At 47.2% G+C, this 24,042-nt stretch overlaps 1 protein-coding gene across 1 annotated transcript in view; it reads left to right on the forward strand.

The window, feature by feature from the left end:
* LOC112554396 (RNA-binding protein MEX3B-like) overlaps positions 1 to 17,771 on the forward strand; it is a 31,858-nt gene extending 14,087 nt beyond the window's left edge. The window contains exons 2-4 of the mRNA XM_025222156.1: positions 9,619 to 10,232; positions 10,283 to 10,858; positions 10,949 to 17,771. Coding sequence (XP_025077941.1) covers positions 9,619 to 10,232; positions 10,283 to 10,858; positions 10,949 to 11,752 — 1,994 coding nt within the window. The 3' untranslated portion in view covers positions 11,753 to 17,771. The remainder of the gene's footprint in view (positions 1 to 9,618; positions 10,233 to 10,282; positions 10,859 to 10,948) is intronic.
* Positions 17,772 to 24,042: the final 6,271 nt, after the last annotated feature.

Raw genomic sequence — 24,042 nt, forward strand, 5'->3', positions numbered from 1 at the left:
CAAAAGCATCTCAGTCGCTATAATTTTTTTTTTTTTTTTACCATTGCTGCTTCTCCCTTCAACATCCTACCCCTTACCCTGCACATAGTGCGCCTCGCGCAGCCAGAGATAAACAACAATACATTCATCGTAATTGTGTTTCACGTGACTACACGACTTGTGCATTGTTTGCTGCAATGTTTCGTTTTCGATTCCACACAGGACGCAGCAGCACAAAAGGTCAGTTGGCTAATTAATTAGCGACACAGGGGGATGGTGGGTTAGGGTGGGTGGAGAGCTGCGGCGGTGGTACTTCCTTGTTGACTTCAGACTCAGCCATCTTGCTACTCGCAGGTAAATGTTAACATCGTTTTAAAAATGTCTTATAAGAGCAGGCAGTGTGGCATTAACGGTCGATGAGGGTGTCGATGTGCCTCTGATGAGTCGAGAGCTGACAGGGACTGACGACGCGGGAGACGACAGTGCCTTGTGGCGCCCTTTATCAGGAAGCTGGGTTGTTCTCTTCAGAAAAAGCTAGTTTCTTTGATGTAGAGGGCTTTTGCCTTCTCCAGAGTCCAAACCCTTTCTCGCTCAAGCTGGAAATTGTTGTTGACATTTGAAACTCAATCAACCAATCAGCCTGTCTTTTTTCTCTCCCACCAGAACTTGTTGATGTGAGCATGAAGTTTTGTCTGTCTCTCACCGCGAGTTGGCGACATTAGCGTCAAGTATGGTCTCTCGTTGACTGAGGGAAAAAGTCTCCCATGATCCTTCACTGACCAGAAACACTTGATGGCGCGAGCTTGAAGTGTCTTGTCGATTAAGGAGGGGGAGGAGATGAGAGCCAGTTCTTAATGAACCTTCGGCCACTCTGGCCTGCAGCTAGAGGCTGATTGTATTACTAGAACTACTGACCCGTTGATGAGGCTGACCGCACGGCCGCGTTTAAGGAGGCAGGTCAGCGGGACAAGTTGCACTCGCCAGCGCTCGGAGAGAATAAAAAAAGAAAGTCTGACTGCTAAAGGGAAAATAAGGACTTGGCTATGTAACTAAGTAGGTGATCACATGGCACACAGAAAGACAGGGTTAGAATATATTAGTATTTTGTAACAATACATTGATTTCAGAAACCGGTTTTCTATCGCGACTGCGAATCGATGTCGACCGGGAAACGCATGAGCTGCTGTCGGCCATCAACCTACAAAATGTCCTGCGGGGAGGAAACGACGAGCCTTGAAAAAGGCTAACAGCTTTTAGTTTTGCACGGTTAGGTGTAGGCCACTGTAGGGTGTGTGAGACTTTAGCAATGGCACACACTTATAACGAGCTTTCCACTTATTATTCCGCGTGACATCACAACTGTTTGGTCGAGTGAACGTGGAGCTGCCTGGGTGATGTCACAACTTTGTAGCCCTCCCACGTGTTAGCATCGTACAACTACCGCCTGGATGCGCATGTCTGTGCGTGCCTTGATGCCAGAGCACGTGCGTATGCTTGTAGGTGTGCGTGCTGGCGCGACATTCAATCAGCTTTGGAAACTTCGGTCTGGAAAGAATGTCTGGTTTCTGCAACGACTAGATTGTGTTCTGTACATTGTTGTGGTTGTCGCTCTTTGAATGCTGGCTTTGTCCACCGGTCGCCCTCTGGCCCTCGGTCGTGGAAAGAACGAGTCTCGCGGCCCTCCCATACACACGAGAACGAAAGGTCTGTGACCCCGGCGCGTGACATTTTTCTGAAGGTGTGACCGTGGGAGCGAGAGTTTAATGGTGGAGGTAGTTGGGAGGGACGCTACACGCGTGTGATGGCTTGCAGGAGGAAACTGTGTGAGGGTCGTGAATGAAAGAGGCGGTCCTTCATCACCCGCACCCCTCGTCTCACTTTCCCCCCACACCTGGCCCTGCACCTACAGAACAGGCGGGCGAGTTTCAGGTGTCTGTCGTTGTTGACGAAAACCAGCTCCACTCCGAACCGCCGGGAATTTGTGTAGATGAGATGGGAAACCATGGAACAGGTGTTGCCGACAGACTTGCTCACTAAGCGGAAATGCTGTGAGTGAGAGAAGACAATAACTTGCTGACCCAAGAAGTCGCTTTGATATAATGTAGGAACATTTAGGAACATGGACAGTAAGAGTTTTGCTAAGTCAAAACGAGTGTTCTCAGACTTGACAATCAGCTGTGCAAAACATTTCTAACCTTACCCTACCCGTTGTCCACTTTTACCACTTTCCTCAAACCACATTTGTTTGCATTCCTGCTTTGTGCGCGCTTGGCGTTTCACGAAAACAGGTTTTTCTTCCCCTCCTCCACACTTCGCCCTCGTCAAGTCTGTCCTCTCTAGCACACATCTTTATATGAAGAGAGCGACAAACGACAGTTTTCATAATCGATCGTCAATCATCGGAACCTCCATGGTGTTTTAGCCTGGATGGCATTCCGCGCGTGCACGCGCGCACACACACACACAAACCTGACCTGCCGGCGGTAGAGAGGTTATCATCTGCACATGACGAGCCCCGCGAACACTTCCCGCCCCTACAGAGGATGCTAGAGATGGCGGGGGGATGGAATGGGGGAAAGAATGCCATCAGCTGTGTACCTGCATTCCATTCCGCAGTCAGTGGAGTATCGCCAGGGAGGTGGAGATGGGGAGGGGTACACTTCCGGTGGGTAGTGGTGGCGGTAAGAATGTGTGTAGATAGGACGGGTATGGGCGGCAAAACAGTCGGCGGGGGGGGCGACATAGGACAAAGTAGGCTACGTACATTGAGCTACGTACCCTTAGCGGGTGGTACATGCACCACACTGTAAAGACTGCTTTATATTATTTATTAATGATTTAGACATTAAATTGCAAGGACACGAGAAACTTGAGATGAAACCAGGACGATTCACCTCACCTCTTCAAATCTCTGAATACTAAAAAACCGTGTGACGCACGTGCTTTTCCAGTCGTCTGCTCCTAGAAAACTAGCAATCTGTACTGATAAAAAGTAAAAAAAAAAATTAAAAAAAAAATATAATTGCAAAACAATGCATCCGCGTGATAATATATATTGTTGTATTGAAGGCGCAGAAAGGTACAGAATGTATTTATATCGTCTTCGTACAAAGTGTATAACTCGGATTAAATCCCGTGGATGTTAAATCCTTGTTTTCTGCATTCTTCACATCCTTTTCCATTATGTGGTCCTTGTGTCTTCCCACCCCGTTTTCATTAAAGGTTATTTTTTAAGTGAATGTTTTTTGTCGCATTCCACTGGCGGAAGGAAGTAAGCCCACGATTGTGGTGCACCTGCCAGGTTCAGTTGGGTCAACACTGTTACACTGACCTCACCTGTATGTAGCGACTTCCACCCGTCTGTACTCGGTTTATGTGAATGGCACCACCGTGGTGCGAGTTTTCTACTTAGTGCTTGTAAAGATGTCCTGAGCATGCCTAATACGTGTACCTCATGCTCCAGCACGACTCAGGACGAAGTGGGTAGGGTGGACAGAGTTTTGTGGAGTGGGTGAGTGGGTAGCACTTGGGTGATGTAGAATTTCTTGATTAGGATTCAGAAAAAGGGCAGAATAGGGGTGTATTCTGTTTGGAGGAATATGAGGTATATGTTAACGGTTTGATGGTAGGGTCTCTCATGCAAATGCAGTCAATGATCTCGAGAGTCCAGGGCTTTGGAAGCAGCGGTTACTCTTTATGTCAAGGCAAAGGTTAACAACTGTGATTTAGGTTGTTTCCTGTACATCTACATTCCTGTAGCATCTCGCCATTGCTGTGTGGCACTGGTTGCAACTGTTTGTCTCTGTGCCGCGGCTTTGAGGGTGACAGACTACTCTTAAAGTCGCCAACTAACAAACAGCTTGACACACAGACACAGTATGCAAGCAGGTGTGTCAACATAAGATCATAGTTTCACCACACGCGTGTCGGTGCCTCGCCGAGCGTGCATGGAGGTTTATATGAGTCAGGGTTAGTCAACAGGTGGTTGGATGGCAAATACTTCACACACTATATGGAGTTATCCCCCCACCCAACACACAGCCTGTATCTGCTTTTACCACCATGGAGATGACCTGTTTCCTCATTTTGCTAAGTCGCCTGGAGGTACAAGGAGTTTCTATAACCTACGTGGCAGTAACAAAAAGAGGATAAATGCTAGAAGGTGTTGTTATTGTTCATCAATCATTTCCTTTGACGGCAGTTACAACTTTTACCTGCTGTTGGGAAGTAGGTCTAACTGGAAACACGGGCAGAAATGCTGTTAACCTGGCAGACTCGCATGCACCTGCACACGTGGGCTACGGCACTTTGCACGTGCACGCGCGTGACTAGGAGGCGGCCATGCGCGTTGTAGGTGTAGTGTTGAGGCATGGGAGTGGTGTGGTGGTAGGTGAAAAATAACCAAACCACCACGTGTGACTGGTGTTGTGTGCCAGGCGCTCATTGGACTTTGCAACTACAGCATCCGCACCAAGTACATCATCTGACCGTGTGTTGACACGCACCAATGCACCGGCGTGGTGGCGACAAGCTTCACGCGCACGCGCTAAGGAAGCTAAACAGTTAAGGAAGGAAGAGGTGTATTGTGGGGGCAGATACGAGAAATCTAATCTGCACAGGATGGGTAGGTGAAAACCACTTCCACTATAGGGTAGAAGGAGTTGAAAACGACGCGTGGAGGGTTCAGAGGTGGAATCAAGATCATTCGACGAGGGCAAAGCGTGTGACCCTAACTTCTGTCGCTTACTTATAGCTTGACCTCCATATCCACCCCCTCTCTCCAACAACACACCCACCCACAGCACACCTGCATCTCCCATTCATAAGTTGTGTCTCTTCAGCATGGACGAGTAAAAAGGTTCTTTCATTGACAGCAGGAGGAGGTGATCTCACTCCTTTTCCACTTTGTGGTTCTCAGAGAAAGGCTAGTCACTACATTAAGGGACAGACAACAGTGCGGGATCATCAGACACACCACAAAGTAAATGCAGTCTACACCATCTTGTGTGTTCTCCGCACGGTGTAAATCTTACCTGTCTAGCCTGGGAGGTGTAGGGGCTGTCTGATACATGAGTGATCGCGCTGGTTACTACAATACAAGGAGTTTCCGCAGGTGTATTCCCAGGATCATCTTTCTCTCGGCAGTGGCTTTCTATGTCGCCACAGCGAGTCTGCTGTTCCCCACCCCAGCCCCCTCCCTATTGTCGACATGTCTGTGGCTGGGTGTGAGCAGTGTGCACTTACCTGAGCCGGTTGTTCTCCGCTAAGAGAAGTCTCACCTGTGGAGCACCTGCGCTCGTCGACTTGATTAGAAAGATTCCATCGCCTGCTGCCTTCCGGTTCGCTCCCCTCCCCCCTCCATTCACCTTCCCTCCCATGCTTTGCCCTGTGCAGCATAAGACAACCTTTGGCCTAATTGCCGCGTGCACCCGTGAGCTCTGTGTTGGATGGTACACGGCCTTCCAGCAGCTTCTGATGTCACGTGACTGCCGTGTGAGGAGACTTGCGTTTGTCGAGGGAATTTTATTAGTTTGGTGGCGGCGGTGGGTGGCGGATTAAGCTGCTGGCCTTAAGCCTGCCGAAGAGTACGATGCTAGGAGGTAGTTTAGTGTCTCAGCCAGCGTGTGGTTCTAGTTGTAAACCATTGGCTGTAGGTTACAGTTGTGTGTGTGTGAGAGAGAGAGAAGGTGTAGAAGGGAGGGGGTAGGTCCAGCACCTGCCGGTGGTTGCTTACAGGTGGCAGCAGCAAGGTCTTTTGCCGACGGTTACACCTACTCTGAAAAAAACCCCAAAAGCACCGACCCGATTTGGGGCGCGCAAGCGTTTTTCGAGGGTGTCGGTTGCCATGACAACAAGCCGTCGTCGTCATCTCATTATCGATCTGTGCATGACAAGAGGTTATAGCCAAAACAAAGCGCTTGCCCTTCGCTCAGCACCATGGAGCTGTGCTGTCTGGGTGGTTGGGTGGATGGATGGGAGATCAGGTACCTTGGAGAGAGGGAGGAGGGAAAAGCGTGATACTAACAAAGTTTTTAATGTACGCGATGGTCTTCCTCCTGCAAGATCCACTCAAGCCATTCTGTCAGCAAACCAGGTTAGCGGGGAGGGTTCACTGTGGGGGATGTGAGCCAGGGAAGATGTCGCATGGCCAGCGAAAGTCAGGGTGGTTCATAGTATGGCCAGCGACGATAGGTTGTGGATGCCGTCAGCTATCATCGAATTGTCGTTGACAGACATGAGGTGTAGCTGAGATTGAAAGGAGGAACAGACAGAGGAGGATGACAGTACAACAGATGTTTTGAGAAGTAAACTCCAACTCATGCATCATTGAGTTATTTCATGGAGTGAGGGTTGAGGAAGAGGAGTAGGACCCGATGCTCATGTCCGTTACTAGAGTGGTCGGCCCTTTGTTGCAGGCGGTGTCATCAGCAGTGAAACTGATTGCTAGGAAACCGAAAGAGTGGACAACGGATCTGAGTTTGGTATTTCCTGTAGTATTTTTTCGCACTTGAGATTGTTGATTATCCTGGCATTCAGCGAAAACAAAATGACCCACTCAGTTACTAACAAAGCACTTTGTTCGCAGACACACGGAAGGGAGAGCAGGGGTTAGGGGGGTGAATAAGTGATTGTGTGTGTGTAGATGGGGGATGTAGGACATGCAACACGAGGAAGTTTTATTTGAATAGCTACAAGTATCCTATTTTCCAAGCTGTCTGTGGAAAGAGAAAAAAAAATTCTGACTTACAACAGTGTGACATGAGTTTACCCCAGCAAAAGGATGTTTACCCCATGAACAGGGAGACTGGAAAGCTAGTTTCTCGCCTACCTTGTCCAGCCGCCACCTCATGGCCTCATCCATCTCCCAGGCTTCTCTGTGCATACAAACATTTAGAAGTGAGATTTGGCGATCGAGACTTGACAGATGCCGAGAATTTTTTACCAGCTTCTTGTTACCAGGGACACAGAACGGGGTGGGTAGGTGGTGAAAGATAATGACTACCCAAGCTGATACTCGCCTCTAACTTCCCCTGTCGGATCTTACCGTTGTTGACGAGTGTTTAAGTGTTTAATTAACACCGCCCCAGCGACAATATTTTTAAGAGCTTCATGCAAAACCTTGCCAAACATTAGACAGAGTGTGTTCTGTTTAGAAAGTTTTTTTACTGATGATCTCTTGTCTCCACATTCCTCAATATCATCGTCATCACCGCCGCCACACTCTTATCTACCAACTTCCTCCGTCGTGGAACTTTCCTGACAAAGCCTCGTTCTGCTGCCAGTGACAGTGGGTGGTGGTTGTGGGGAGAAGTTTGATGTTGAAGGTGTAGCTTTGTGGCACGGCATCACTTTGTCGGTTCGCCACCATTAGCCTGGTGGTCCTGGTGAATATTTCATGACCTTCTGGAAACTTCTGCTCGCGTGCACCGTCTAGCATTCTGAACATACCACACGGTGGGGCAATGCCAGACCCATTGTTACAGTCGTGTACTTACTGACCAACACCACAGACACCAGACATACGAATCGGCTGACGAGTGGGGTTCTTGGCAAAACCTCATCCTGACAGGTGAAGTGGTTTGAGTGAAACAGGTGGGTATGATGGTCTGACTCCTGATGTCTACTTCGTGGCCTAGAAAACGTTAGGGGAAGCAGCCGAGAGGCAGGGAGGTGCGGCTGAGGGCCTGAGGGGGGAAAGGATTGCAGACTGGTTTACAGACTGCTGAGCCGCGACTCCTCCTGAAAATACCTTGAGATGTCTGTGGTTAACTGGCCGTACAGTCCGACCCAGGGAATGAGGGAGAGTCGTGTGACCCGCATAGTGTACTTTAGCACACTTTAGTAAGAGGTCACGTGATCTATGACAGGCCATACAGTTTATGTGGTAGACCAGTAGGTTCGACAGGGAACATTATGATCAAGAGCACGCTTACCCTGACATATAAAACTTAAAAAGGCAACAGTATAATAGGGTAGAGCAGATATATTAAAGACACACACTGGATGAGCAGGAGGATGGGTAGCAAGGGTTCACATACCGTAGATCAAAGATGCTGTAGCAATATAATAGCAAATAATGGATAATAATGAGGCTGCTAACCATAAATGACAGTAATAGTCATCAGGGTCTTAACCTTTCGTGAGAACCGGTCGCTTCAGACGGGTGGGTGGGCGTTCAATCAAGAGGAAAAAAAAAACAGCGTGCCCGAGGCGAGATGTGAACCCTAGACAGCCGATTCTCATTGTATTGGTTTCAGATACTAACTGTTGCATAACAGGACCACGTAGTAAGGGATGTTTTATTAAAGTGACTTAATACATTGGAGGATAAATATAAAGTGACCCTTTGCCCTTTTGCGTCATGAATCCTGCAGGGGTCGGGTGTACAGTCGCGCCTAGCACTCGGCTAAAATCGTATACTACCCTGGTAATAACTGAGCACACAGCCAGGGCCACTTTGCATCCTGCGGAGGAACCGTTTTGTCTTTAAAGAGTGCGTCCGTTAATTTGTGACTAGTAACCAAGGGACTTCATGGTCTCGTACACCGCGCGACACGTGTTCTCTACCGCACGCGGATGAAGTATCAGTAATTAACATTTTGTCGGAACCGAGCGTAAGAAGACGACTCGTGACCTTTGTCACCGTGCATCCTCTCAGGAGTTGTCAGGCAGAGAATGAAAAATCAATCGGAGGCTGAACTGGGGCAGGTAATCGGCGCAGTTGAACGTTCGCCCTCGGGCGAAAGCGAAGTGAGCTCCGCTCACATTACATTTGGCGCTGCTGCCGGCTTCCCTCACCAGCTGGCGCCACTAAGCGCCGAGGGCTGGGATTAAGTGTGGGGTGAATCAGGTGGCCCATTTCTGAATTTCAAAAAAGAGAAAAAGTCTCACGTGTTGAAGCAAGACCGGAAATGAAGCTAGCGATAGGAACACTCTGTGTACTCGTGAAAGATTAAAAAGATGATCGACAGAATTATGAGCGACTGATGCGATTTTTCTTTAGATATATACACTATAAACGACCTTTAGGATGGATATGTTAGAAGCATCGTTATTCCTATTCCTTAAACATGAAATTTGCATATCGGTCATTCAAGAGAGCAGTAATACAGATGACACTCTAGAGAGGTATTGCCGCCCACTTTGACCTTTAACCTCGTGTTTTACATCTCCGATGCTTTCCTTCATCATATTTCTCGCTTCCATGGAGCCCAGCTTCTCGTGCCGAGAGTGAGTGGGTGTGGTGCAGACGCAACCTCTCTGGCTGGGTGACTAAGCTGTGTAGCTCTTTCTTTGATGCTAGTCTGTTTTTCTTTCTTCATTCAGTCTTTTCCACGAACCCTGGTGACCCTCTATATCCGATATATTTTCGTAACCACAAGTGTGTTCTTAAAAGTTTTGGCAAGTTTCATTCATTCCTCAATCACATAAATTGTAGCATTTAATGTCTTCCAGCAAATTAGTTTTTGTTCTTTATTAGTAATTTTGTTTTTAACTAATAATAAATAATAAAGATATTTGTGTCTTGAAGTCGTAAGCTCGGTTACCTAGAGCGATAATTTTTGTTCTTGTTCATATTGAAAAGTATTTGTAGTGTGCACGAGACTATAGTGTAAGCTTCCCTTGTGTGTATTACAGGCTGCAAAATCAAGGCCCTGCGAGCCAAAACAAACACATACATCAAGACCCCCGTCAGAGGGGAGGAACCAGTCTTCGTGGTCACGGGTCGGCGCGAGGACGTTGGCGCCGCCAAGCAAGAAATCGACAACGCCGCGGCGCACTTCACGCAGATCCGGGCCTCGCGCCGCGGCTCCAGCACCTCCAGCTTCGGCAGTAATGGCAGTGTGGGCCCCTCCAGCCCGGCCCTGGGCCCTGGCCAGATCACCATCAGGGTGGCTGTGCCATACCGCGTGGTGGGGCTGGTGGTGGGACCCAAGGGGGCGACCATCAAGCGCATCCAGCAACAGACACACACCTACATCGTCACGCCCTCGCGCGACAAGGAACCCATTTTCGAGGTGACGGGCACGCCCGAGAACGTGCAGGCGGCAAAGCGCGAGATCGAGGCGCACATCGCCAACCGAACGGGTGGGCTGGTGGACACCACCAACATACCTGACTATCAGCCGCCCACACCCTTGCAGCAGCACCACCATCACCACAGCAGCAGCAGCAGCACTCTTCCTCCAGGGCGTCACCGACTGCCTCGGCCTCCCAGCACCACTTGGGTCATGCTCCTGCCGCCGGGGGCGTGATCCGCGGTAACGGCATCCTACAAAATGGCGGGCTGCTACATTCTCAGACGAGCAGCAACCCCTTCCGAAACCAGAGTGAGCACCTCTTCCAGCACCACAACGACCGTTACGGAGCTGCGGCTTTCGGCTTGGACGGTCGCCGCCTACCAGGCAGTTCCATGTCTGACGACTTCGACAGCAACGGTCATGACGCCATCTTCAATGATGTCAGCGGCTCCCTCAACGGCGTGGGAGGCGGCGACGCGCTTGGCTTCGGCAACAGCAGCAGCGACTACATGTACGGCGGCGGTCGACACGATGGTGGAGGAGCTACAGCAGCTAGCGGCAGCGGGCAATATGGCCACTACGCTGGAGGCGGCGTCGTCAACGGAGGAGAGCTGATAGGGCGCTTGTCGGGTACCGCCCCGCAGGACGCCACCCCGGCCTTTGTATTCCCGCCGCACGAGCCCTACCCCATGGTGAACGGGTACCTGCAGCAGAACGGCCATGGCCACGTGACCAACGGGTTCGAGGCGGGCGGCGGGGAAGACGCCAGCTCCAGCTGCCTGGCCGGCATCGAACCTCTTCTGGGCTCGCCCCAAATTCTTGGTTCAACGGCCGTCCCTCATCATTTTCTCCTCGCGGTCGGGCCCCGTCTGCAGCACATCCCTGAGCTCCCTCTTCTGCAGCAAAAGCAACTTCTCCTCCTCTTGCGATGACGTCATCGCCAGTAGCAGCAGTTTTCTGCATCGCCGCTCCAGCAGTTTTGCAGGCGGCATTGGCCTCGAAAGCGACTTGACCTCGGCACCTGCCACCGCCCGTTACTCGCCCCCCACCGCCCCTTTGCTGAGCGACTTCATCAACGGCGGTGCCATCAACGGCATTCACCACGGCGCTGGCACCCCGCCCCTGAACGGGTCCACTTCCCCACCATCGGTGTCCTCCAGCGGCTTTTCTTCGTCAGGAGACGATCCGACCTCCTTACTGGAACATGCCGCGCATGCGTCAAGGAGAATGCGAAGCCTCCCTCTGGCCACCGCGAGTCTAACGGCGGCCCTGAGCAGCCTGTCGGTTTCTCCTACTCCTCTAATCCCGGCTCGGCCCTTACCCCGATGAGCCACTCCAGCCAGGAGCTCAGCGCCTCTCCGCCGCCAGTCGACCTGGTTGGCCTCAGCCTTAGCGAGAACCTCGACCTGCTTCCCGCCTGCGAGAGGAACAGCAGCAGCAACAGCAGCAGCCACAGCAGTTCCAGTTCAAGCTCAAGCTCCAGTTCTGTCGCAACCCCAACTGCCCCTTGCTGCATGAGTGCTGCGGATGACGGCAAGGTGGAGCTGCGGCGCTGTGTGGTTTGTCGCGAGAGGCCCACAGTGGCGGCGCTGGTGCCGTGCGGCCACAACCTCTTCTGCATGGAGTGCGCCAGCAAGCTGCTGGAGATGCCGCCGGAGAAGCGCGTGTGCCCCGCGTGCGACGAGCCATTCAGCCAGGCCATCCGCATCCGGCTCAGTAAGGAGTCGCGAGGCCATCAGAGAACAAGCTAGTCAATCTCGCTAGGTAAGGGAGCTTCTTCTGCTTGTGGAAATTTTCAGGCAGAGAGAGACTCTCCTATTCGCTAGTCATTCAAAAAAAAAGTAGGGCCAGCTGGAACCTGTTGCAACAAGCTGTTAAGAGTGACCTCTTGACCTCCTACCTTCGTCTGATGCTGCCAATTTCTGAGCCTGTATCTTCGGTTGGGGGGTAATCGTCCTGACAGTGCCAATCAAGCAAACAAAAAAAAAAAATTCGAAAATTCTATTCGTATTGGGTGGCGACGAGGCAGCGACAGACACACAAAAAAGTTCTCTACTTTTGTCATAACGGCCAGTGAATTTACCCAATATAGACATCATTCAGACCCACCATACTTCAAAATGATTTCGAGAGAGTTAAGAAAAAGGAAAACAAAAGAGAAAACAATCATTTATCGAATGTTGATTTTTTTCCATTAATTATTTTCTCGGGGAAGGGATGTTGATGGTGTTTTGCTAGCAACAGCGTACATTTGTTCACACAGATCTCGATGTAGGTTTTTTTTTTTTTTTTTTTTTCACACATAAACTCGTGGTGGGAAGGAGTCTGGGGTCCTTGTGCACCCTGATGCCTGTACGACTGGCTTCTGTCCTGCGTGTGACATTCGCCTTTGGCCACCCGTGTGTGTTTCTGGAATGCAGGATGCAACAGAAAGGACGTATTGCTGAAGCTTGTGGACTTTTTATTTATTTTTACATGTCGATATTGTACTTTCTACTCTCTGCTATTATGTTTTGTGTTAACCTCACTTTTGTTCCTCTAGTCCCCTTGCCTGCATCTGTGGATAAGGATTGATGAAATCCAGATATTTTTGAGGAAGACGAAGGAAGGCTAGGAGATCGCAAGATTGGCCACACCTTCGCAGGAAGAGAATTTTCCAACAAGTGTTCACTACCCACAGGTTTTTTAAAATCTTTTTTTAATATATAAGGAATTTTTATGTACTCGATGGCGACAGTATCTCCGACGTTACCCCTCTTTTTTTGTTAAAAATTGGTTATGTATATTCCCTGTTCCTTCTATAAAAAATGTTTTCGTTCCACATATACTCCCCTCAACCCCGAAAAAAAAATAATGGCCGCGCTTTGATGTCACGTGCAGTTGCTTGCACACGAACGACAGTTCTATGTTTTCAGGAACGAAATCCGTTGCATGTATAGCTTCCACCCATCCTCCCACCCCTCCCCCCCTTTTTGCCATCAAAGAACTGATTTCGCTGAACATGCCGGCAGATGAAATTTGTAGATAGCCGCCCTTTTACAAAGACACGGGTTCTGATTTTCTCCCCTTTGCTCCATTTCGAAGAGTATATTTAGTTGTTCGTCGCTGTTTCAGAAATTAGATGTTTTGCAATCGTTCAATTCCGTGTTGACGGTAAATTTGTTTATTTTGTGTCTTGTCACGTGCGCCGTGACTATTTATCTCGCATGTTAACGTCACGCTAACGAGACTGTGACGTAGGAGGATCCGTGCTTGGTTACGGCGTTCAGCACTGGTACAGCTGTAGGGGACCTTAACCAGTTCTCAGAAGAGACAAAGCAATACATATATATCTATATATAATATATCTATACGTCTACCTGTGTATGTCATGTGACCTCTTTTCCTCACCCTTCCAACAGGTCAGATGCTCAAAGTTTTTTTTTTAAATGTGAATGTATTTTATGCTTTGACTCGCAAGAGAGATTAGAGGAAGACCCATGATATTTAATTTGTTACAAACGCATTCTTTCCCTTGTCCCCACCCCGTGTTTGCTCCCATTTTCTTAGGGGCGCCACCTGTCTCCTAAGTTAAGGAATAAGAAACATCAGTTACATGCAAGACGCACAATGCTGTTCTGTCTTCATCATTGACCATCTTGTTCTGTTCTTTTCTCAAATATTTCTTCCATGAGATTCTGGCTTGTGGTCGGTGAGTTGTAGTTGTGGCGCCCAGTGGTTTGCAGGTGGTGATGGTGGTGGTGGTGTGGTTGATGACTGTGTGTGAATACACACTCTTGTGTGAATACGTGGAAGTAACGTGTGTCACGTGCAGTCGACTACACTGACCTGCCGCACAGTCCGCCGCGCGACACTATCCAGCGGCAAGACGGCGGTAAGGTTGACTTAGTGGAAAGGCGGCCCACTTTCTCGCGGGAGGGAAGGGGTTTCAACCCCTTTTGTTCTTCCACATCTTCATTCCGCTTTCATTTTTTTTTCTTTCAAAGCCCGATGCACGCTTTCCTCCTCGACCTCTGACCCTCGTGAAGACAACGCGACAAGTCTAATCATGACTGCGATTGCGAGTCTCTCCAACCTCCATCTTCCTCTGTTCTTAAATCTTAGAATTTAGCATAATGTGGAGCATCATGGTTAGAGCTACTGATCCACTGACCTACTTCACTCGCTTGCGTATTTATTCTGTTCGATCGTGGGCTGCCAGTGTGTGTGCGCGCGCGCGCGTGCTCGCTCTTGCGTACTCGTCGAGGCCATGGCGAGGACACCTACAAGTGGCCGTTGTAATGACATTGCACGTGTTCCTCCAAGTCTGGGAGTGGAAATAATTAGAGCACATGCTCTTTTGGAGCTCTGCTACAGAGTACTCCCAGCGCACGTGACACCAAAGGTGCTTAGAGTGCAGTCAGAAGTAGGTGAATGTCGAGGGCTGCAATACTTCTCTCAGAAACACGTATTTCTTAACCAGTCTTTGTGGACCGGTTGGGTTAGGTCTCCTTTAGTTCCCTCCCAACCCCCCGCGGAAACAGTGTTCAAAGGTCTGCGTACATGAACGGAGTAGGTAATCACACGACAAAAAAAAAATATATTGTTGTTTCGCGAGGCAGCCTTTATTTTGTTGATGAAATCATCCATATCATTTGAAGAAAAACGGCAAATACCTCGTTTATGGTTGGAGCCTACAGCTGCAGATATTGAACACATTTTCCATACAGTCGTACAGTTCCACCCCGACTTGACCATCACCGGAAAATTGTCAAAGAACAACCATCCCTGATCGGCGATATCCTCAGACCCGATATCTACCACCAAAACATTGTAGTGTAGACGACGATGTATAGTGTAGACCAGTGCCACCAATACTCCGATGTAAACCGAATGCGATGCGAGCTTGAACTTTTGTGTCAATGAAAATGGCTTTTTTCCTGATGGGACTCGCGCTGCCGTACGCATGGTCTGTACCCCTTTCCCCCATTTCTACCCGACAACCCATCTTCCCGAACCCTCTGCTTCCATCTGCCGCCTCGGTGCTTATGTGAGACTGACCGGTGAAGAGCCGCCTTCGTGCGCTTGTGAGCGAGAGTTGATGATGGCTCTCCGCTATTTTTCTGGATTGTAGTTAGTGACACCTGATGATGGACACGCTGAATACCCGGGGTATGTTGACCTTGTAAATAACAGAAGACAGACCCCATATTCCTTTTACCCACTTTCGCCGGCTTGGCCTGTAAGAATCACTTGGCAAATGTCTTACAAATGATACTACAAACAACCACGATGCACTTTGACCTTTTGCCGAGAACCTACTTTGTCGTACCCTCGTATTAGTGCCAGATGTTGCTGGTAGCATTACAGGTAACCGCCAATTGCACCAAGTGGCCCAACTGCTTTAGCCCTTAACTCACAAAGTTGATTCCCCACTCTCCTCCTCCTCCCCCCAACCTGACATGGACCCTAACCTCTTCTTTCCAATGTTTGCGATGTGCTGCTGTTAGCCATGTTTCTGTTCTCGATGCTGGTTGCATGCGTTTAATATCTCGTTCATCTTTGTGTTTCCTCTTCAGTCTTTACGACATAAAGCTGTTGTCTTGTCCTTGTTGTTGAACCTCTCGCTACCCGTCGTTGGAGGGGGATGTAACTCCCCCTTCCCACCCTGCTTAGACAAATCTGACTTCCTCTTCACCTGCACCTGTGGGTGCGCGCGTAGTCACAACAAACCGCCAGGTGTGCGAGCTAACGGCGCCGCCAACCTCGCGTGCTCACGTTGTCATAGCAACAGCGGATACGACAGCCTCCAGACTTGTCCCCCCTTCTCTTTATATTCTTGTCAGTAACTGTTCACAAGCATCAATAAGTATATATATATACACAGTAATAATACACAATATATTATTATTATTAATGACTATTTTGTGTAAAGTGCAAAAGTGAGGATATGTACATGTGTTTATCCGAAAGTATTATATTACTATTACTTAAGAGAGTTATTTTATTATTTTACATAACTGTACCAGTGTATATTCTATGTGCACGTGTTGGTCTTGTTGAGCCAATCAAGTAATTTATATGGTTTTGTAAAAACAGTGTATGTCCTCATTGCAGCTGGGAGCTTTGGACCTACTGTTTCTTTCCATAATAATTGACTGATTAATTAATTATATATTTGCTGTTGCTGCTGTGTGTTGACATTGAATAACTATATGTCATAAGTATGCAAATTCGTTGGAACCGAAACGTTGTCAATTATTTGAAATATCTGATAACTTTGGGAATATTATTACCGTGTGATTCTCTAAGTTTATCCGTGTTTTCACACCTTTCATGAAATTTAACTTAAAGCAAAGGAAGAAAATTTTAATTATTATTAATACTTTTGTGACAAAGACGTTATATTATCATTTTGTATATTGAAGCTGTAATATGTGTGTGTTTAATAATATAACGATGAGATGGAGATCAAAATATGAAATATGATGGTGGGAGCGATTTTTATTTTATGTATGAAAAAAATAATCATCTAGACCCAAATGGAAGCTCAGAGATGATTTTACTGGATATATGTGTCATCTTAGTTCCACATTTTCCTCTTCTTGCCAACCTTGTTTAGTTATGGTTCATTTTTCGTTTTGGTTACAATAGTTGTTTTTTCCCCCTAACAGTCCAGATTTCGGGCGGTTTTTTTGAGTTCTGACACCTTCGTTGCCCGGGCAACAATTGCCAGAAACCAGACTAGAGATGGAGACCTGGCTTGTTGTATGTTCTTCACGTGCAGTGAACACAACTCTGTTCCTGTTCTACTCGTGGTGTGGTGACACCTGTAATACCCGAGAGACTTGCGGTCGGTTTAGTTTTGGAGAGAATAGTCATCAAGGTTTGTTTGACAGTTCGTCTCCCCATTCATTCCTTTCTTTGAATGAGCCTTACAAACCTTATTTCTCCCCGCAGCTCACCCACCGCCGCCTGTTTAGTTTCACCGACAAGACCAAATATTTTAACCAAACCACGGAAATGGTATGAAACTCACGAATCACTTGATGTAGCTTTATAGAGAGGGCAAGGGTTTTGGTGGATCTGGACTGACACATCGCGAGAATATTTCATCAGCTGGCCGTTGAATGCGGACGGACGGATGGACGGACGGACGATGTTGTCCTAAGTCGCGACAAGGGCCCCGTTCTTAGTTTTTCAACCCCCGCGCTAAGCTGTCTGCACTTCGTTAAACCACCTTTAGACACATTATTATCCTCCCCACCCCAACCTACCCCCGCCGCGGTAGGTAGACGCCCTCCACCCGTATTGCAGCCCAAAATACCTGTACCCGGAGTACCAGCGAGTGGATGTGTTTCGGAACAGCGTGCCAGCAAAAAAGAAGAAAAAAAAGAAAGCAGCCCACCATATAAGTTATCAAGGTGTCACCATAGCCTTGTACACATAATAAATGCCATATAACGATGTGCTATATATACATAATACATAACATAGATCTGTTCAAAGAGTTGATTCTTCATTGTGTGTTTGCACAGCCATAGTGTAGTGTTTTCTATTTTAATATGATTTACCATTTCGTGTACTTTGCGTCAGTCGGAAGTCTATTAATACATTACGTAGAGAAGAAAGAGAATTACAGAGAAATACGATATTTTTTATTTTAAGGCCCAACCATGCAAAGAAATGGGTCATAATACCAAGAAATTTATATATGCTGAGATAAATATGACTTAATGTGTAAGAGTTTTATTTTTCTGCCAATAAAGGAGAGTCAGGTATGAAAATTTATGCCAGTCGACTTTATTGAAGATGTGAAAGAGAATGTGAGTGTGTGAAGGATGTGTGTGGCGGCTGCACTGCTCTTGTACTATTCTCTCCACAGACAGCTGGACACGGGAAGGGGTGTGTAGGATGGGGGCTGAAGTTGTGGAAGTCACGAGACTTACACGAGATGTTTCGTGATTCTATTCTGCCCTCGCTTATTCCACTTCTGAAGTGAACGTAGGTGGGTGCCAAGAAAACTTTAAACGGAAATAACCCTTGAATGATTGGGCAATTTTAGGTGGTACTTGACCTGGGGTGACACTCCGCACGGATGTGGATGCAATGGTAAACATGTTGGCGAAGAAGATGGGCACTTGGAGTAAACCGGTGAAGAGGCGAGTGGCTCAACAGGTGACGAAACACGTCGGTGGGAGCGGAAACTGTCGAAGTGTTTAACACACCGATCGTAGATGTTGTCTTCGACAATACCTCCTGAACAGCAGGTCAAAGGTCATAGGCAGGTCTCAGACTTCCCTCGTTGTAATACTCACGATAGGCAGAGAACCAAGAGGAGAAAGTAGGGACTGGTGTCCATAGCCACTCGTATTATTTAGCGAGGGTGGGAGTCACTACCCTGTCTCCATACATACATTACAAACCAAACCTTCTGGTCGTCGTGGGCGTCCACATCATCAACAAGATGTTTCCGCACGATCCAGCTGTGTATATCAGTTAATTACTGATAGAGTTTCCTGTAAGATGCACAGTTGTGTCCTCTGTGAATATTCAGAAGGCACCACAGGAAAACAGCAGACTAGGACGAATGAAAACAGGACAACAACAGCGAGTAAATCCTTAAAGCAAATCTCATTCCATGTCTTTTTACCGTGTTCTAACTCCTTCAACGCCTGAAGCTCACAGGCTTTCTTCACAAATCCTCCAAACCCGGGAGGAGGCGGGTTCTCTCGCAAACACCCAAAAACCTGGAATCCACCCCACCACACTCTTGAGTCGTGGTTCTGTCGTAAATACCTCTTGTCTTCCACGGCTTCCTTCCTCAGTCGCTCTTCTTACAGCCTGGCTGGTATCACCCCATGAAGTGGTCCACCGGAGCTAACTACGTACTCCCACTATTCTACATCCGGACCATCACGTGTTATCACCATAAGAACTTGACTTTGTAGCCGGTTTGGGGTTTTATTTTATTTCACCTAATTATTTTATCTTTATTTTTCTTTTTGGTTGGGTGGTGCTTTTGTTGTCTTGGTGGTCTGTGATGCAGGAGCAGAGCAGTTTGTTGGTTTGTTTGTCTGTTTTTCCGCCAGAACACTACATTTTCTAATGGTCCGCAACTGTTTAATGAAACAGCGATGCACGCATTAAAAAAATGGGAAAAACTAAAATAAGGATATCTCAAGACTTGAGGGTGGTCGTTGTTTCTGGGGGTGGGTTTTTTGTTTAGAGGCCGGGACCCTTGAGTTTAGAGCAGATTGATTCGAGACCCTAACACACTTGTAACTCCCTCGCCCAAAGGAGGATGAATGGTCCATGTTCGCTTTGTAACCTAATTAATTCTACCAGGTGCTCACTGCCGAGTGTTCTCTGTCAGGTTTGTAATGATGTAACCCAATGCAAGATGTACCCCAGTCCTGTCCCAGTCTTCATCCACGGACAACCAGAAAGAATTTTGCGATTTGTTCTCCCTGTAGCCAGGTAACGAGCTTTCTGTGTGCTTTCCAAGACTGTACAGCAGCCGGTCTCAAGAACCGAAGCTCGGAAAGCGCTCCGAGGCTCAGAGACTGGGGGCCAAACACAAATGGCCAAGGGAGGAATGTGAAGCCGCTGTAAAGAATCTTATCAGCTTGGCGGCGGCTGCGTCATCCTGCAGCTGCCAGGATGCAGCAGCACCTGAGTGCGCATGTCTTCGCTTGGCTGATGTGCCGAGCAGGACTGTCTTCCAAGATAAGGGTAGAGAGAGAGAGTGGTGAAGCCAAAGTGCAGACTGCAGAAATTGGAGTGTTTATTTGGGAAGCAAAGGAAGTGTTATGGCGGTGAATATAAATATGTATGTGCAGTGAAGTTGTGTTAAACGACGACGATGATAATAATGATGATGATGAATCATAGTGTGCTAAGTTCTATCTAGACTCTACTCACCGTGCACGACAACAACACGCATGCGCATCCACTCAAGTTAGGCATTTCCGGATAACATTCACTTTAAGGTAGGTTTAGGAAAGTTACATATGTCTGGGTCTGACTTAAATGCTTACAAGATAAATCCTAATTCTGGATTCAAATAATTCCAAAGACCGCTGGGTGAAGGTGGAAAAGAAAGAAGTTTTATTCGTTCATTCAACAATCTGAGCAGAAAGACATCCTAAGGTCTGAACTCACCCTGATGGTTTCTGAGTAGATAGTAGGAAACCCTGCACAGTGCAGACACTAAAAACGAAGGAATAATATCTTGTCTGACAGCCGGTGGAGGATGTATAAAAACAAACATGGTTCAGGAGGTTGTAGCTGTCAGGACCAAAATATTCTTTCTGCTAAAAATTCATCCTGTCATGTCACAAGCTACGTGTCTGTAATCCAACATCAGAGGCTACACATTAGGTTTGGATCATCGTGTCACAAGTTAAATATTCAGTAGATGTTGTCACAAGTCCTGTCAGGGGCAAAGGTTGTCGGGTCAGACACAAAACTGTTCGATCTGTCTTGTCAGAAGTATTCAGTCCGTCAGAAGTCAAGGGTCAACAGTCATGTCAAGCTGTTCTTGGCAGCAAATGCCATTTATCGTCCTAAGATATCACAATCCGGGTACAGTCCTCCATTATCGTCTTGTCTACAGAATCAGTCTCTCGGTAACCACAAAAACTTAATCGCTTCTTCGCAAAACTGTTGATCGTGGGTAATAGCCAAAAACAGATACGGAACTTTTAATATTTAATGTGCTGATGTTTTTGTATTAGAAAGGGAAGGGGATGTAGGGGAAAACAGGGGACTGGGAAGGCTGGTGTAACTGTGTCAACTAAATACGATGTCTAGACGTTGCGCTTTCCTAGTTTTCTTTTTTTTTTTCTCTCTCTCTCTCCTTTCCACAATCTTTCGAATTTTTGAAAGAACCTATTAGAACCTTCCACGACCCTTCGAAACTTATTAACACAGCCTGTGAAAACCCACCACACCTTGTCGAAACCTGCTACAATTAAAACAATAAAGAAGCAATAGATATAATAATACTCCTAAAGGGCACAATAACATTAATATTAATATTTAACAAGCTATAAACACAACATAATTTACTCACAGAGAGAGAGAGACAAAGAGAGAGGAAGGTTGTAGTTAACACTCAGGGTAGACCGCTCACGGACATAAAGGAGGGAGACAGAGAAAGGGAATTGGGAGATGAAGGGGGAAATAAAAGAAGGCTGTGATTCATTTATTGTCATTATTTATTTTTTATTTTTTTATAAAAAGACTGGTAGTAGATGGCCCGCAAAGCATCATGCAATTACAGGATGAGGACCAGCGCCAAGTTGCAGTTGGACCACCATTGATTTCCTGGTCCAACGGTAACGGAGATTGTGAAGAGAACGGTTCCTGCCGAAGGAGGTAATGTTACAGAAACGAAAACATTCTGTGAAAATATGGACAGTGAGGTGAAGGGAGGAGTGTGTGTGAGAGAAGAGAGGGGAGGATGAGCAGGGTTGAGGCTGGGGTCTGACGAGCAGTTAATATGTTTTATGATGTTGACATCGTCAACAAATCAAAAATATGTTTATTTTATTTGTATAAAACCTTTTTTCTGAAGCCGGGACTCTTGCACTTTAACATTCATAGATGGACGAACGTGCAAACACTATAAACATGCATGAAATTACATTGTAAATTCTTGCAATCATTGACACTGATACTCTATTTCGTCTTCTCACAACCCACCCCTCCCACACTTTTACAAAGAGGCGGAAGGAAGAAATCGGAGTTCCCGAAGAAAACCACTGACACAGAGTAATGAAACCGAAATCTGAACCCCTGACATTCGATTCTCACAGTTGTAACGACAGCCACTCCATCCAGCTGTGCCACCAAACTTTAATTTTTTTTTAAAAAAAAAGTAAGAGATGCCTCCAATATCGTCACTAACCTTAAAAAATAATTAAACAGAATAAAGGTGGGGGGGGGGGGGTGTCATCATCACAAGGAGCGAATTACTGGTCGCTCCCATATGAAAGGGGAGGCAATAAGTGAGAGAATGATGGTGGGTAGAAAGAAAGAGAAGAAGCAGAAAAGTGTCTCGTGCAGCGAAAGCAAATGTTTGCACCGCGTTTCACTTTTCACCGTTCCTTCGTGCTCGTCCCTGCACGTGTTTCAACATGGCCGGCATGCAAAACAAGAACCGTTGGTTTATCCACAGAGATAAAACTCGAGACACAAGGCCTATTCGGCTCTTCTCGGATCGACGGTTGAAGTGGGGAAGGGAGGGTGGATGACGGAGAAACGGGTGGGGGAATTAAAGTCTGAGCCTGGGAATCACGTGATCAAACACAGTATTAACTGATATTGTGTATGGAGAGAGAGAAAGAAAGAGGCGGAGAAAAGGAAGGAAGGCGGGCATGCGGACAGATAAACTCGCAATGAACGTGGGGTGGGACATGAGCGGGGTAGGCGGGGTGGAGAAAGGGGAAGAAGGGAACATGAGAATGCAGATCAAATTTTTGAATTTCCACCCACAAACACTCATACATCGTTAATGACCAGGAGTTTAATTTTTAAATAGTTTAAATCTGACTGTATAGCGGATACCGGAATTGCTAATCAGCTTTATGTTTCTGTCTTTCCTTTTTCTTTTCGGGTCAGTGAGTCTCCTTCCCCCTTTTCCTTTCTGGCTTTCATTTTCTTCCCCATCCCCTCCTCCTCTCCTTTGGCACACTTCTTCCATTCTTGTGTTCCCTCACTCCACATGTTTCCTCCATGTTTGTGCCAATTAATAAGCGTGTGTTAATTTGTGTTAATCATCCTTACAAATGGCGGATTTCACACAGTTTCAGTACAAAGAAAACCCAGGAACATTCGACACTGAGCCCTCAGAACCCGAGCGCCGACAGTGAAAGCTCGTGTTTATCAATATTTTTTTAATTCGTGTTTTATGTGCAAAGTTTAAAGACAAGTTTTCTTTTCGCAATGTTTATCTGACAAGTCTGTTGCGGTAACAAAGTTCACATTCATAACTTACCATCGCCTTGAACTTCACGAGCTGGCAAAGATCACACAAAGATTCACCCACCAGAAAAGAAGGAGGTCTTGTTCAAGTCGACTCAGTTTTGTCAGTCCGTGGAATGTTACACACACCCGGGTCAGAGTCTGGTTTGGGCAACTTTTCTTACCTATGATGTAGGTTGATCCGATCTGTGAACAATCACGCATGCACGCACTCACACACGCACACCCACACACGAGATGTACAAAGACCCGATGTGTCTTCTCGTTGAAAGATTATGGTTGTTTTTATTAGTGAAGAGAGGAAAGTCTTCTAACAGACATTTAAAGGATGTAAGAAGGATGGTGTGTTCTCGAGTTGTGGTTTTTTCTCATCAGCTTTGGCCTCACCCTGAAGACACCGGAGGTAATGACTGGGGGGCCAGAGTGGAAACGAAAGAGAATCAGGGACAAACTCACCGAGCTGTTGATGTGCGCCCACCGTGGAAGGTTCGTCAGCTTCAGTAACACAGTTACACTCCATCCGTGGGGTCGGTCAGTTCCACCGGGTGGCAACATGCAAATTTCCCGACATTTCTCTGGGTGGTCGTGATCAAACTATGTTACCGAGGATTCGTCGTGCTCACGCGTGGGCCACGAAAGAGAAATCGGAAGGCGAGTGTATAGAGCTCACCAGGTTTGGGAAGAGGTGGACAAAGAGACATCCAATCCAAACACATCAAATGTTTATTATGTGATCTTGTGTCTGTAGTAGAGTTGATAGCTGAGCCCGCAATAAGAGCAGGACTGCTTGCTACTAGAGCAATAAATATGGACATTAATTCCCCGGCCATTGTAGGGGATAGATTTCTAGGTTATGGTGATATTGACGACGATAATTGTGAAGACGACGACGACAACGACAATGTTGTTGTTGCTGCTGCTGCTGCTGCTGCTGCTGATGATGATGATGATGATGATCATCCGCCTCAGAGGGTGTTTTTCATGGAGTCTTACCACCCTCCCAACTGACCAGATTCCCAATGTCAGACTGGAATCTTTCCAGCACGTCCCTGGTGTCACACACTGGAACGTT

This window comes from Pomacea canaliculata, linkage group LG13 (assembly GCF_003073045.1).
Source record: "Pomacea canaliculata isolate SZHN2017 linkage group LG13, ASM307304v1, whole genome shotgun sequence".
Taxonomy (NCBI): domain Eukaryota; kingdom Metazoa; phylum Mollusca; class Gastropoda; order Architaenioglossa; family Ampullariidae; genus Pomacea; species Pomacea canaliculata.